Source organism: Mobula birostris, chromosome 25 (genome assembly GCF_030028105.1).
Source record: "Mobula birostris isolate sMobBir1 chromosome 25, sMobBir1.hap1, whole genome shotgun sequence".
In the NCBI taxonomy this organism is placed as follows: Eukaryota; Metazoa; Chordata; class Chondrichthyes; order Myliobatiformes; family Myliobatidae; genus Mobula; species Mobula birostris.
The window spans coordinates 43,955,201-43,970,931 of NC_092394.1; the positions used below are offsets into that span (position 1 = coordinate 43,955,201).

At 44.9% G+C, this 15,731-nt stretch overlaps 1 protein-coding gene across 1 annotated transcript in view; it reads right to left on the reverse strand.

Moving 5' to 3' along the window:
• The window catches only part of LOC140187548 (complement factor B-like), a 78,620-nt gene extending 69,441 nt beyond the window's left edge, over positions 1 to 9,179 (reverse strand). Inside the window, exon 1 of the mRNA XM_072242940.1 lies at positions 9,044 to 9,179. Coding sequence (XP_072099041.1) covers positions 9,044 to 9,128 — 85 coding nt within the window. The 5' untranslated portion in view covers positions 9,129 to 9,179. The remainder of the gene's footprint in view (positions 1 to 9,043) is intronic.
• Between the last annotated feature and the right edge of the window lie 6,552 nt (positions 9,180 to 15,731).

Here is a 15,731-nt window from a genome sequence, read left to right on the forward strand (position 1 = left end):
GACTAGGGGGAATGCCATACTAGATCTAGTACTAGGTAATGAACCGGGTCAGGTCACAGATCTCTCAGTGGGTGAGCATCTGGGGGACAGTGACCACTGTTCCCTGGCCTTTAGCATTATCATGGAAAAGGATAGAATCAGAGAGGACAGGAAAATTTTTAATTGGGGAAGGGCAAATTATGAGGCTATAAGGCTAGAACTTGCGGGTGTGAATTGGGATGATGTTTTTGCAGGGAAATGTATTATGGACATGTGGTCGATGTTTAGGGATCTCTTGCAGGATGTTAGGGGTAAATTTGTCCCGGTGAGGAAGATAAAGAATGGTAAGGTGAAGGAACCATGGGTGACAAGTGAGGTGGAAAATCTAGTCAGGTGGAAGAAGGCAGCATACATGAGGTTTAGGAAGCAAGGATCAGATGGGTCTATTGAGGAATATAGGGAAGCAAGAAAGGAGCTTAAGAAGGGGCTGAGAAGAGCAAGAAGGGGGCATGAGAAGGCTTTGGTGAGTAGGGTAAAGGAAAACCCCAAGGCATTCTTCAATTATGTGAAGAACAAAAGGATGACAGGAGTAAAGGTAGGACCGATTAGAGATAAAGGTGGGAAGATGTGCCTGGAGGCTGTGGAAGTGAGTGAGGTCCTCAATGAATACTTCTCTTCGGTATTCACCAATGAGAGGGAACTTGATGCTGGTGAGGACAATATGAGTGAGGTTGATGTTCTGGAGCATGTTGATATTAAGGGAGAGGAGGTGTTGGAGTTGCTAAAATACATTAGGGCGGATAAGTCCCTGAGGCCTGACGGAATATTCCCCAGGCTGTTCCATGAGGTGAGGGAAGAGATTGCTGAGCCTCTGACTAGGATCTTTATGTCCTCTTTGTCTACGGGAATGGTACCGGAGGATTGGAGGGAGGCGAATGTTATCCCGTTGTTCAAAAAAAGGTAGTAGGGATAGTCTGGGTAATTATAGACCAGTGAGCCTTATGTCTGTGGTGGGAAAGCTGTTGGAAAAGGTTCTTAGAGATAGGATCTATGGGCATTTAGAGAATCATGGATTGATCAGGGACAGTCAGCATGGCTTTGTGAAGGGCAGATCGTGTCTAACAAGCATGATAGAGTTCTTTGAGGAGGTGACCAGGCATATAGATGAGGGTAGTGCCGTGGATGTGATCTATATGGATTGTAGCAAAGCATTTGACAAGGTTCCACATGGTAGGCTTATTCAGAAAGTCAGAAGGAATGGGATCCAGGGAAGTTTGACCAGGTGGATTCAGAATTGGCTTGCCTGCAGAAGGCAGGGGGTCATGGTGGAGGGCATACATTCAGATTGGAGGATTGTGACTTGTGGTGTCCCACAAGGATCTGTTCTGGAACCTCTACTTTTTCTGATTTTTATTAACGACCTGGATGTGGGGGTAGAAGGGTGGGTTGGCAAGTTTGCAGACGACACAAAGGTTGGTGGTGTTGTAGATAGTGTAGAGGATTGTCAAAGATTGCAGAGAGACATTGATAGGATGCAGAAGTGGGCTGAGAAGTAGCAGATGGAGTTCAACCCAGAGAAGTGTGAGGTGGTACACTTTGGAAGGACAAACTCCAAGGCAGAGTACAAAGTAAATGGCAGGATACTTGGTAGTGTGGAGGAGCGGAGGGATCTGGGGGTACATGTCCACAGAGCCCTGGAAGTTGTCTTACAGGTAGATAGGGTAGTTAAGAAAGCTTATGGGGTGTTAGCTTTCATAAGTTGAGGGATAGAGTTTAAGAGTCGCGATGTAATGATGCAGCTCTATAAAACTTTGGTTAGGCCACACTTGGAGTATTGTGTCCAGTTCTGGTCACCTCACTATAGGAAGGATGTGGAAGCATTGGAAAGGGTACAGAGGAGATTTACCAGGATGCTGCCTGGTTTAGAGAGTATGCATTATGATCAGAGATTAAGGGAGCTAGGGCTTTACTCTTTGGAGAGAAGGAGGATGAGAGGAGACATGATAGAGGTGTACAAGATTATAAGAGGAATAGATAGAGTGGATAGCCAGCGCCTTTTCCCCAGGGCACCACTGCTCAATACAAGAGGACATGGCTTAAAGGTAAGGGGTGGAAATTTCAAGGGGGATATTAGAGGAAGGTTTTTTACTCAGAGAGTAGTTGGTGCGTGGAATGCACTGCCTGAGTCAGTGGTGGAGGCAGATACACTAGTGAAGTTTAAGAGACTACTAGACAGGTATATGGAGGAATTTAAGGTGGGGGCTTATATGGGCGGCAGGGTTTGAGGGTCGGCACAACATTGTGGCCTGTAATGTGCTGTACTATTCTATGTTCTATGTTCTATGTTGTCCAACTACAAACAAGAGAAAATCTGCAGATGCCGGAAATCCAAGCAACACACACAAAATGCTAGAGGAACCTCAGCAGGCCAGACAGCTTCTATGGAAAAGAGTACAGTCAATGTTTCAGGTCCTGCTGAAGGGTCTTGGCCCAAAACATTTTCTGTACTTTTACAAAAGATGCTAGCTGGCCTGCTGAGTTCCTCCAGCATCTTGTGTGCGTTGCTCGGATTTCTAGTATCTGCAGATTTTCTCCTGTTTTTCATAATAATCAAGCTCTTTTTGCTGTTTCATTTCAAATTTCATAACTTTAGTTATCCAAACAGTTCTAGGTTTGAAACGTTTTTTTCCTTCTCCCCAGTCAGATTGTCCAGTCTGAATTCTTCTTCCTCTATTGCTGCTGCCATCAGATAGAAGGTACAAGAGACTCAAGACTTGCACCATCAGGTCCAAGAACAGTTACTACCCCTCAACCATCAGCCTGTTGAATAAAAGCAGATAACTACACTCACTTTCCCTATCATTGAGATGTTTCCCACAACCAGTGTTCTCATTTTAGGGACTCTTTATCTTCAAGGCTCATTCCGGTGGCCCAGTCAATGGTGGGAGCAGGCCACAGCGAGGAGGTTTCTCGTATGTTGGCGACACTTGTTTTAAAGGAGAGTTTTGCAACCATTCAAGCTCATTCTGGCAGCCCAATCAGCAGCGGGAGCAGAGCACAGCAAATTAAATAAAAGTACAGAAGGGACAAAGCGGGGTGGCCATTGTTGGGAGTAGGCCAGTGGTGAGAGTAGGAGTGTCAGGCTTTGGCACAAAGGAGGCTTCGGCTCTGGGTAAGTTTCTAGAACCATAGAACCATAGAAACTACAGCACAGAAACAGGCCCTTTGGCCCTTCTTGGCTGTGCCGAACCATTTTCTGCCTAGTCCCACTGACCTGCACACGGACCATTTCCCTCCATACACCTTCCATCTGTGTATCTGTCCAATTTATTCTTAAATGTTAAAAAAAACCCCGCATTTACCACCTCGTCTGGCAGCTCATTCCATACTCCCACCACTCTCTGTGTGAAGAAGCCCCGCCTAATGTTCCCTTTAAACTTTTCCCCCCTCACCCTTAACCAATATCCTCTGGTTTTTTTCTCCCCTTGCCTCAGTGGAAAAAGCCTGCTTGCATTCACTTTATCTATACCCATCATAATTTTAAATGCCTTTATCAAATCTCCCCTCATTCTTCTACGCTCCAGGGAATAAAGTCCTAACCTATTCAACCTTTCTCTGTAACTGAGTTTCTCAAGTCCCGGCAACATCCTTGTAAACCTTCTCTGCACTCTTTCAACCTTATTTATATCCTTCCTGTAATTTGGTGACCAAAACTGAACACAATACTCCAGATTCGGCCTCATCAATGCCTTATACAACCTCATCATAACATTCCAGCTCTTATACTCAATACTTCGATTAATAAAGGCCAATGTACCAAAAGCTCTCTTTACGACCCTATCTACCTGTGACGACACTTTTAGGGAATTTTGTATCTGTATTCCCAGATCCCTCTGTTCCACTGCACTCCTCAGTGCCTTACCATTAACCCTGTATGTTCTACGTTGGTTTGTCCTTCCAACGTGCAATACCTCACACTTGTCAGTATTAAACTCCATCTGCCATTTTTCAGCCCATTTTTCCAGCTGGTCCAAGTCCCTCTGCAGGCTCTGAAAACCTTCCTCACTGTCTACTACACCTCCAATCTTTGTATCATCAGCAAACTTGCTGATCCAATTTACCACATTATCATCCAGATCATTGATATAGATGACAAATAACAATGGACCCAGCACTGATCCCTGTGGCACACCACTAGTCACAGGCCTCAGAGAAGCAATTCTCTACCACCACTCTCTGGCTTCTTCCATTGAGCCAATGTCTAATCCAATTTACCACCTCTCCATGTATACCTAGCGAATGAATTTTCCTAACTAACCTCCCATGCAGATCCTTGTCAAAGGCCTTACTGAAGTCTATGTAGACAATATCCACTGCCTTCCCTTCATCCACTTTCCTGGTAACCTCCTTGAAAAACTCCAACAGATTGGTCAAACATGACCTACCACGCACAAAGCCATGTTGACTCTCCCTAATAAGCCCCTGTCTATCCAAATGCTTGTAGATTCTGTCTCTTAGTACTCCCTCCAATAACTTACCTACTATTGACGTTAAACTCACCGGCCTATAATTTCCCGGATTACTTTTCGATCCTTTTTTAAACAACGGAACAACATGAGCCACTCTCCAATCCTCCGGCACTTCACCCGTAGACAGCGACATTTTAAATATTTCTGCTAGGGCCCCCGCAATTTCAACACTAGTCTCCTTCAAGGTCCGAGGGAACACTCTGTCAGGTCCCGGGGATTTATCCACTTTAATTTTCCTCAAGACAGCAAGCACCTCCTCCTTTTCAATCCGTACAGTTTCCATGGTCTCACTACTTGATTCCCTCAATTCCATAGATTTCATACCAGCTTCCTTAGTAAATACAGACGCAAAAAACCTATTTAAGATCTCCCCCACTTCCTTTGGTTCCGCACAAAGCCGACCACTCTGATCTTCAAGAGGACCAATTTTATCCCTTACAATCATTTTGCTCTTAATATACTTGTAAAAACTCTTTGGATTATCCTTCACTTTGACTGCCAAGGCAACCTAATGTCTTCTTTTAGCCCTCCTGATTTCTTTCTTAAGTATTTTCTTGCACTTCTTATACTCCTCAAGCACCTGATTTACCCCCTGTTTCCTATACATTTCATACAACTCCCTCTTCTTCTTTATCAGAGTTGCAATATCCCTTGAGAACCAAGGTTCCTTCTTCATATTCAATTTGCCTTTAATCCTGACAGGAACATACAAACTCTGCACTTTCAAAATTTCCCCTTTGAAGGCTTCCCACCTACCAATCACATCTTTGCCAGAGAACAACCTGTCCCAATCCACGCTTTTTAGATCCTTTCTCATTTCTTCAAATTTGGCCTTCTTCCAGTTCAGAACCTCAACCCTAGGACCAGATCTATCCTTGTCCATGATCAAATTGAAACTAATGGTGTTATGATCACTGGAACCAAAGTGCTCCCCTACACAGACTTCTGTCACTTGCCCTAATTTGTTACCTAACAGGAGATCCAATATTGCATCCCCTCTAGTTGGTCCCTCTATATATTGATTTAGAAAACTTTCAGGTTCCCTTTTTTTCTCTTACTGTACCTAGTGTAGTAAATGGCCGTTGTGTGTTCTTCATGCTGGCTATTGGAGTCCTGGGAGACCAAGAGTCTCCCAGGGAACTACATCCAGCTGCACCTCCTTGAAGACCGTGTTAGGGATCTGGAGCAGCAGCTGGATGACCTTCAGCTTGTACAGGAGAGTGAGGAGATAATGGATCAGAGTTACAGGGAAGTAGTCACCCCGAAGTTGCAGGAGGCAAGATGCTGGGTGGCTGTCAGGAGAAATGGAAATGTGAATAGGCAGTTAGCGCAGAGCACCCCTGTGGTCATTCCCCTCAAAAATAAGTATACAATTTTGGATCTTGTTGTGGGGGATGACCTCCTTGGGGAATGCCATGGAGACCAGGATCTGTGGTGAAGAAGGGAAAGAGGGAGAAGAGGGGAGTGGTACTGATAGGAGACTCAATAGTCAGAGGAACAGATAGGAGGTTCTGTGGACATGAACGGGACACCTGAATGGTATGCTGCCTCCCAGGTGCCAGGGTCATGGTTGTCTCAGATAGGGTCCACGGCATTTTGGAGGGGGAGAGGTGTCCTCGTTCATGTTGGTACCAATGACATAGGAAGGAAAAGCAAAGAGGTCCTGAAGAGGGAATTTAGAGAGCTCGGCGGAAAGCTGAGAATCAGGACCTCCATGGTAGTAATTTCTGGACTGCAACCTTTGCCATGCGCCAGTGAGGATGGAAACAGGATGATTTGCACATAAATACGTGGCTGAAAAGCTGACACGGGATAGGGCTTCAGGTTCTTGGATCATTGGGATCTCTTCTAGGGGAGGTATGATCTGTTCAAAAGTGACAGGTTGCACCTGAACCCGAGGGAAGACCAATATTCTTGCAGGCAGGTTTGTTAGAGCTGTTAGGGAGGGTTTAAACTAATTCGGCTGGGGAGTGAAGGGACTCAGGATAGGACGGATGGTAAAAAAGCCAAGATAGCGTGCAGTCAGACTATCAGGAAGGGCAAGCAGGTACCATCCACACTCAGTGGCCTCCTTGTTACGTACACTTTTCAACCCAATGTGGCCTTCTGCTGTAGCCCATCCACTTCAAGGTTCAATGTGTTGTGTGTTCAGAGATGCTCTTCTGCACACCACTGTTGTAACGTGAGGTTAAATGAGTTACGGTCGGCTTCCTGACAACTTGAACCAGTCTGGCCATTCCTCTCTGACCATTCTCAGTAACAAGGAGTTTTCACCTATTGTACTGCTGCTCACTGGATGCTTTCTGCACCATTCTCTATAGACTCTTTAGAGACTGTTGTGCGTGAAAATCCCAGATCAGCAGTTTCTGAGATACTCAAACCACCCCGTCTGGCACCAACGATCAGTCCACAGTCAGTCACTTGGATCGCATTTCTTTCCCATTCTGATGTTTGGTCTGAGCAACTTGACCATGTCTAAATGCTTTCATGCGTGGAGTTGCTGCCACCTGATTGGCTGATTAGCTAATTGCAAAAGCGAGCAGGTGTACAGGTGTAGATAATAAAGTGACATCTGCGTGTATTTCTCCCTCGTCTGATTCTGCAGTTATGGGATTCAGAGCAGTGTTCCAACTTCCCGAACCCCAACAGGGAGATAGGGAAGAAATTCTGAGGCTAAATCTATGGAAAGTCCTGAAAATCTGAAATTAGGAAAATCAGCCTGTGAACACGTTACTGATGCCTTTAATGCTACTTACTTAGTCATGTATTCAGAAAGAAAGTGGAAGGGGAAACCAGTCTCTAGAAATGCAATTAATCCTTAAAACCAAGTGTGCCAATTAATTCCCAGTAGTAAACAGAATAGCAATGTAAACACAAAGATTTGGGACATTATGTGTCAGAGGAACTTGGGAAGCAAAATGCTGCAAATGCTGGAAATATGAGATTAAAAAGCCCCCAGAAAACATTGGAAATACTCGTGCACATCTGTGGAAAGAGAGACAGAAGGAATGTTTCAGATCCAAGACCTTACATCAGGACTGTGAAAGAGCTCTTCTTAGGTCTGTCAAAGGGTCTCAGACTGTAAAATTAATTTTGCTTTTCTTCTCAGAAATTTTGGAGTGATTAATCAAGTTTTTCAGGATGATATTGGATTTGGAGCTCAGTAGGAATTATCTTTGGCTGTGGTCGTAGGCCATGACTTTCTGGATCAACTACGTGCAGTAGCTTGATGTCTTGTCATTGGTTTCAGCTCACAACATGCCCTGCTATGCCTGGAAGTCAGGACTGGCTTAGCTCCGAGTTTTCATTTCATTATCAAGTGAAGCCATCACACTGCCAAAGAGGCCCTTCTTACACCATACCCAACCAATGTCAGAGTCCAAGTCAGTCAAGTTTATTGCCAAATGTACAGAAATATGTTTGCACAAGTGCAATGAAAAACTTGCTTGCAGCAGCATCATATAAATAGCATTCATAAGAAAGAATGTAAATTGTACACAATCTTTACAAAAAAAACACATTATTAGAAAAAAATGAAGCCCATTTTCATCTCAGAGAACAAAGTGGCCCTAGTGTTGCTGTATTGATGCAGTGGTTAAAGTTTTGCCGGTTGGTTCAAGAACAAAATGGCTGAAGGGAAGCACCAGTTCTTGAACCTGACGTGTAGCACTTCAGGCCTGATGATAGCTGCAAGAAGATGACATGGTCGAGGTGGAGGGGATCTTTGATGATGGATGTTGGTTTCTTGAGTCAGATACCACCAGTGGTGGGCAGAGACGTGCCTAGGACATATTGGGTTAAGCCCATGACTCTCTGTGGTTTCTTGTGTAATTACACATTGACATTTCTATACCAGACAATGAGGCAACCAGTCGGGATACTTTCAACAGTATAGCTGTAGAAGTTCGTTCATATATTTGGTGACATTCCAGACCTCCCTAATCTTCTAAGAAAGTAAAGACGTTAACGTGCTTTCCCAATGATTATATCCATGTGTGGGGCCTAAGGCAGGTCATCCGATATGTTAACACCCCCGGATTTTACAGCTGCTGACTCTCTCCACCAACAGGGACTGGCTCATGCTTGCCCTCCTTCTCCCTCCTGAAGTCAACAATCGGTTCTTTCATTTTACTGGCACCGAGCGAGAGGTTGGTGTTGCGGCACCACTCACCCAGGTGCCCCCTGCTTGCTCTGGGGGGGCTGACTCATCTCCACCTGTGATTCATCCAACCACCGGGGTCGATTTGGGAAATCTGAACGTGGCAGTGGAGCTGTGATTAGCCACACAGTCAAGTGTGTATAGAGTCAGAATGCAGTCTAAAAAGCCTAGGTAGTCCACATATACCTCAGCTCTGATCACTGTCAACAAAAAACCCAAGTTGAAACAGCATACCATCAACATCCTACCACATTAGCACTCCTTTATCTATATTGTATAATATCTGCAAATCTTACATTTAAAATGGAAAACAAAACTATACTATTACACCAATTAAAATTACATTATTATTTAGGGTATCAGAAAAGGTCCTTACCACAAATCACAACAGGCCAGAGTCCAATTATCCAAATTATTAACATAACATCCAGTCCAGACTGCCTAGCCCACTGAATAGCCATGATTAACTGTACAGCAACTGGCAAAAATAAATTCCACTTTACAGAAGATGATGCACTGTATCGCTACTTTTGGTTAATTGTTCTAGTCGAATCAGGTTAGAGATGTATTTTCTGATCCTAGTGTTTGTTTTTCTGTTAAAACATTAATCATTAATAACTGTGTTTATGCCGCAGCAGAGTTATGGGAAGGAGTTGGGAGCGAATGTAGTTAAACTTTGTCTCTACATTAAATATAAATACTTCAACAAACCATTTGATTATTTCTGAGTCTATAACTTCCCAAACTGGACAAGGCAATCTCACCATGGTCCTGGGCCAGCAGATGTTCTGATGATTGAATGTTGTCATATTAAAACATTAATGCATTTTTAATTCACTTTTCTGATGTTACTTTGTATTTTAATATGTGTATAGTGAATCCAACTGGTCTATAGGGAGTAAAGGAAATAGACTCTAATTAGTTTAAAGAAAACATTGGAACCAGGATCTGGAGAATGGAATGGGGCATGGGAACCAGGATCCAGACCATGTAAGGGAGCATGGGAATCAGGATCTGGAAGGTGGAAAGGAGATTGGGAACTGGGATGCAGAGAGTGGAAGTGACTATGGGAACCAGGATCCAGAATGTGAAACATTAAACGCTGAGCTTGATGGGAAACCATTGAGATTAGAGAATCAATGCTCATGCCATCAGGCTGGAGAAATTCTGGGTATTTCTGCCCCCACATCTTCCTCACTTATTCCATTCCCCATTCTGGGTCCCTTCTTACCCCTTCTCTTCTCCTTACCTGCCCATCTCCTCCCTCTGGTGCCCCTCCTTCTTCCCTTTCTCTCACGGTCAACTGTCCCCTCCTCTCAGATTCCTTCTTCTTCAGTCCTTAACCTCTTCCACCTATCACCTCTCAGCCTCTCACTTCATCCCCCTCCCCCACCGACCTACCTACTTTCCTCCTCATCTGGTTTCACCTATCACTCGCTAGTTTGTGCTCCGTATCCTGCTCACAACTTCCCATTCGGGCTTCTTCCCCCCAACCCCCGCCATCCCATCCCCCTGGCAGCAACATCTCAAGTTTCACACTGCTGACTCACGACTGCGCTACCACATCCAGCTCTCTGATGATACGACAGCCTCATTGGCAGACAGGAGGCTGAGAGGCTTGTCAAATGGTGTGACAGCTATAACCTGAGCCTCAGTGTGGACAAGACTGATTGAAACATATAAGATTATTAAGGGATTGGACACGCTAGAGGCAGGAAACATGTTCCCGATGTTGGGGGAGTCCAGAACCAGAGGCCACAGTTCAAGAATAAGGGGTAGACTATTTAGAACGGAGTTGAGGAAAAACTTTTTCACCCAGAGGGTTGTGGTTCTGTGGAATGCTCTGCCTCAGAAGGCAGTGGAGGCCAATTCTCTTTATTCTTTCAAAAAAGAGTTAGATAGAGCTCTTAAAGATAGCAGAGTGAAGGGATATGGGGAGAAGGCAGGAAAAGGGTACTGATTGTGGATGATCAGCCATGATCACAGTGAATAGTGGTGCTGGCTCGAAGGGCTGAATGGCCTACTCCTGCACCTATTGTCTATTGTCTAAGACAAAAGAAATGTTGGTGGGCTTCAGGAACTCGTAGGTTGACCACTCTCCATTGCACATCAATGGCTCTGCTGTGGAGAGAGTGGCGAGCACAAGTTCCTTGATATGCAACTAGTGGACAATCTAACCTGGACCCACAACATCTCCTTATTATTCAAGGAGGCACACTCGCATCTAGATTTTGTGAGGAGATTGAGGTGTGCAAGGCTCTCCGCCCACATTCTAACAACTTTCTACAGGAGCACCGTTGAGAGTATCCTGTCTGGCTACATCACTGTGTGGTGCGGAAGCTGCAAGGCATCGGACTGCAACACCCTACAGAGGATAGTAAAAACTGCTGGGAGGATCACTGGGGTCTCCATCCAACACCCCTCCCCCCTCCTTGACATTTACTGGGAGCGTTTTATAAGAAGGACACAAAGCATTGTTGAGGATCCCTGCCACCCATCCCACAATCTCTTTGACCGACTACCATCAGGAAGGAAGTAGAGAAGCGTTGAGACTAGGACTGCCAGACTGAGTAACAGCTTCTTCCCTCAGGCAGTGAGACAAATGCATTCCCTGCCACCACCAGGTTGTCACTACTAGGACAGTGAGCTGTTTACTGTTTATCTTGCTGTGTTCTACTACATGCATTTTGAATTGCATTTTATTATTTGTGGCAATATTTAGTTTTATGTGTTGTGTGTGATGTATGTATTATGGATACGTTATGGTCCAGAGGAATGTTGTTTTGTTTAGGTTAGATCATGAGGACACTCAGTCCTCGTTTATTGTCATTTAGTAATGCATGCATCAAGAAATGATACAATGTTCCTCCAGTATGATATCACAGAAACACAAGACAGACCAAGACTAAAACTAACAAAAACCACATAATTATAACATATAGTTACAACAGTGCAAAGCAATACCGTAATTTGATAAAGAGCAGACCATGGGCACGGTAAAAAAAAAGTCTCGAAGTCCTGATAGCCCCATCATCTCACGCAGACGGTAGAAGGAAGAAAAACTCTCCCTGCCATGAACCTCCAGCGCCGCAAACTTGCCAATGCAGCACCCTGGAAGCACCCGACCACAGCCGACTCTTGAGTCCGTCCGAAAACTTCGAGCCTCTGACCAGCCCTCCGACACCGAGCACCAAGCACCATCTCTGTCGAGCGCTTTGACCCCGGCCCCAGCCACCAAGCAACAGGCAAAGCCAAGGATTTGGGGCCTTCCCCTCCGGAGATTCTGGATCGCACAGTAGCAGCGGCAGCAAAACAGGCATTTCAGAAGTTTCACCAGATGTTCCTCCGTGCTTCTCACGTCTGTCTCTACCGAATCAGGATTGTGCACGGCACCCTACTTGACAGATAACAGATATTCATTCCGGAGTGGCCACTGCGCGCTGTGTCAGGCTGCCATCTTCTCTTCTTAGTTGTATGTATGTACAGTCAGCTGACAATAAACTTGAACTTCTTTTCCAGTACTGTTGAAGGGTCTCAACCTGAAATGCTGACTGCTTATTCCTCTCCATTGATGCTGCCTGACCTGTGGAGTTCCTCCAGCATTTTGCCTTTGTTGCTCTGGATTTCCAGCATCTGCAGAACCTCTTGCATGTTAAAGTTTAAAAATGCTGTGGACTTGATCTGAGACATAAGGGATTGTATGATAGACTACCCATTCATCTGTGGGGTTTAGAAGAACAAATTTGTAAAGAGATTGCAGATAGTTGCAAGAAACATAAGGTTGTGATAGTGTTTGTCAAATGTGTTCAGGAAAGTTTCCTTAATCAATATATAGAGGTCCCAAGTGGAGAGAGTGTGAAACAGGATCTTCTTTCAAGGAACAAGACAGGGCAGATGTCAGGAGTGTGTGTAGGGAAACACATTGAATATAATAATCATAATGCCATTAGCTTAAAGATAATTATGTAGGTCTGGTCCTTGGGTTGAGATTCTAAATTGGAGCAAGACCAATTTTGATGGTATCAGAAAGGATCTTGCAAGTGTGGATTGGGAAAGGTTGTTTTCTGGAAAAGGCGTGCTTGGTAAATAGGAGGACTTCAAAATTAAAATTTTGAGAGTTCAGAGTTTGTGTGTTCCTGTCAGAATAAATGGCAAAGCTAACAGGTTTAGGGAACCTTAGTTTTCGAGAGATATTGAGGCCCTGGGTAAGGTGAAGGAGGAACATAGAAGATAAAAGCAGGAAGGAACAAAGGAGATTGCTGAGGAGAAGCTTCTTCCGCTTAAGAAGGAAATCAGGAGGATTAAAAGAAGGCATAAGGTTGCTCTAGCGGACATGGTGAAGGAGAATCCCAAGGCCTTTTACAGTTATTAATGGAAAAGGATTGCAAGGGACAAAACTGATCATCTGGAAGATGACAGTGGTATTCTATGCATGGAGCCAAAAGAGATGGAGATTTTAAATAAATTTTTCGTATTTGCAAGATAGACAGAAAATCTATAGAAAAAAGGCAAGGCAACTATGAAGTTATGGACCATAACCAGATTACAGAGAAGGAGGTGCTTGTCATCTTGAGTCAAATTAGGGTAAATAAATCCCTTGGGCCTTTCAAGGTGTTGCCCTGGACTTTACAGGGATCCTAGCAAAGATATTTCAAATGTCGTTAACCACAGGTGAGGTGCTGGAGGATGGAAGGGGAAGGATACTTAATGTTGTTAAAAAAGGGCTCCAAGAATAAGCCATTAAGCCTTACAACTGCGGTTGGTAAGTTAATGCAAGGTATTCTGAGGAAACGGATATATAATTTTTTAGATAGACAGGAACTGGTTAGGGATACTCAATACAGCTTTGTGTGTGGTAGGCCACGTCTACCAAACTTATAGTTTTCCAAGGAAGTTACTAGGAAAGTTGATAAAGGCAAGGCAGTGGATATTGTCCACATGGATTTTATAGCAAGGGCTTTGACAAGGGAGGTTGGTCAAGAAGGTTCAATTGCTTGGCCTTCAAGATGAGGAAGTAAATTGGATTAGACATGGGCTTTGCAGGAGAAGCCAGAGTAGATGGTTGCCTGTGACTGCTAGTGTGCCACAGGAATCAGTGCTGGATTTGGTGTCGTTTGTCATCCATATCAAAAATCTGGATGATAATGCGGTACACTGGTTCAGCAAATTTGCGGATGACACCAAGATTGGGGTGTATTGGGCAGCAAGGAACAATCGGGGATGGTGGCCTTGTTAAGATGTCAGTAATCATCACATGGGTGGTAACCACCATCGGACTTAGGGACCGTATGGAGGGGTGAAGTCTCGGGGTATTCAGTTGGTGTACAATACCAAGTCTTCCCAGGTTGGTAAACTCATTCTTCACCATTGCCAGCTTTACTGGGTCCAGTCTACGTGTGTAGGTATGGATTGACAGGCCAGTTGTGGGAATGTGGCACTCGACTCCATGTTTTGTGACTGTGGTGGAGAATGTGGGCTTGGTAAGGTTTGGGCATTCGCTCAGCAGTTGATTAAACTCACAAGGGGTGGTCAGTCATTGTGGGGAATTTACTGGGGAGCAGGGTAACAATCCAAAGTCCTTGACATCCACAAGCCGGCAGTTCTCAGGAACAGCTAACAGTCCTTGGGCACACAGGAAATCTGCACTGAGCAGAGGTCCAGCCACTTTAGCCACAGGACTAAATGCCATGTGTAACGTTGCCTGCTGAAACAGAGCGTCACCTGTTGTGTCCCGTAAATCTGAATTATGTTGCTGTTGACCACCTCCACCTGTCACTCTTTGCCTTCTTACCAACAGGTGATGCCAGCAGCACGCTCACTTGAGAACCTGTGCCACATAAGAAGCGGTGCCCTAAAAGGGTGTCCATAATGAACAGTGGACATTCCTGGCAGCTGGAACCCACAGTGTTCACAGACCTCTGATGTCCTGATGCGATGGCACTGTCGAAACTGCACTTTCTAGCTGTAAGGGGTTTCTTCTTTTACGTCAGTGCGAAGGCTAATTAAAATGGCTTCTTTGTTATGTTAAATGCTGAGGAAGTTTTCTCGCTAGCAGCTTGTTTGGGTTATATTATTGATAATAGGTCGAACGAACCAACTGGGATAGATGTTATTCTTTCTAGTGTGTCTGTAAGTTATTGTGATGCGTGGGTTTTTGGGCAGAAGGCGTGAGAGAGAGAGAGAGGATGGACAAGGTGCTGTGAGCCGGCTAACGGGGTTGGACCCCGAGGTCCAGGGTTTTCGGCGAGGAGAGGAGATGGAGGCAGACTTGTGTGGAGCATCTGGTCAACCACTGTGGTTGGTCCCAGGCGGCAGGTTGAGGTGGTCAGAGGGGATCGAATGGTGAAGAGAGGATCGTTACTAGAGCTCCAACTGTTTGTGCATGAAGAGATTGAACTTTAATAAGTGTGGTGCCTTTTATATTTTATCTCTATTAATTATATAGCTCCAGTGATATCTATAAACTGTAATTCATTTAATCGTATATGGTGTATTGTCTGTTATTTGGCAGGGTGGTGTACATCACACAGCATCCACACAAACTTAATCACCTAGTTTGGCCGGGCCAAGGGCTATTTCCGTGGACGACAGCGAGTTGAGCGACCCGGAGGCTTGCCAGGGGGGCTACATAGCGTTCCTACCAAGGCGAGCACGGTAAAAGCACAGGACTGCCGTCACCTGTTTTGCAAGCGTGGGTATCCTTACGTTGGGGGCCTTGCTGATCGGGCTTATTGAGGTAGAGAAAGGAGGAATGATGCTCTGCTGCCTAGCTGAGTGTAGACTATCAGCCATTTTAGCAAGCTCCCTATAGTCCTTCACAGGTGCATTAGTGAGGGCTATGCGAACTTGATCGGGCATTTGCTGCATGAAGAGTTCTTTAAAAATTAAACAAGGATAGTGATTTCCCAGGAGAGACAGCATGTAGTCCATTAGCTCCGATGGCTTAGCATTGCTGATGGGTAAGGAGAGCAACTGTTTGGCACACTCAGACACTGATACGATCCGTTGTGCCAGTCGTGCATGCAGCCTGTTACAGCCGTTCCGACTAGTATTCTTACTTTTTT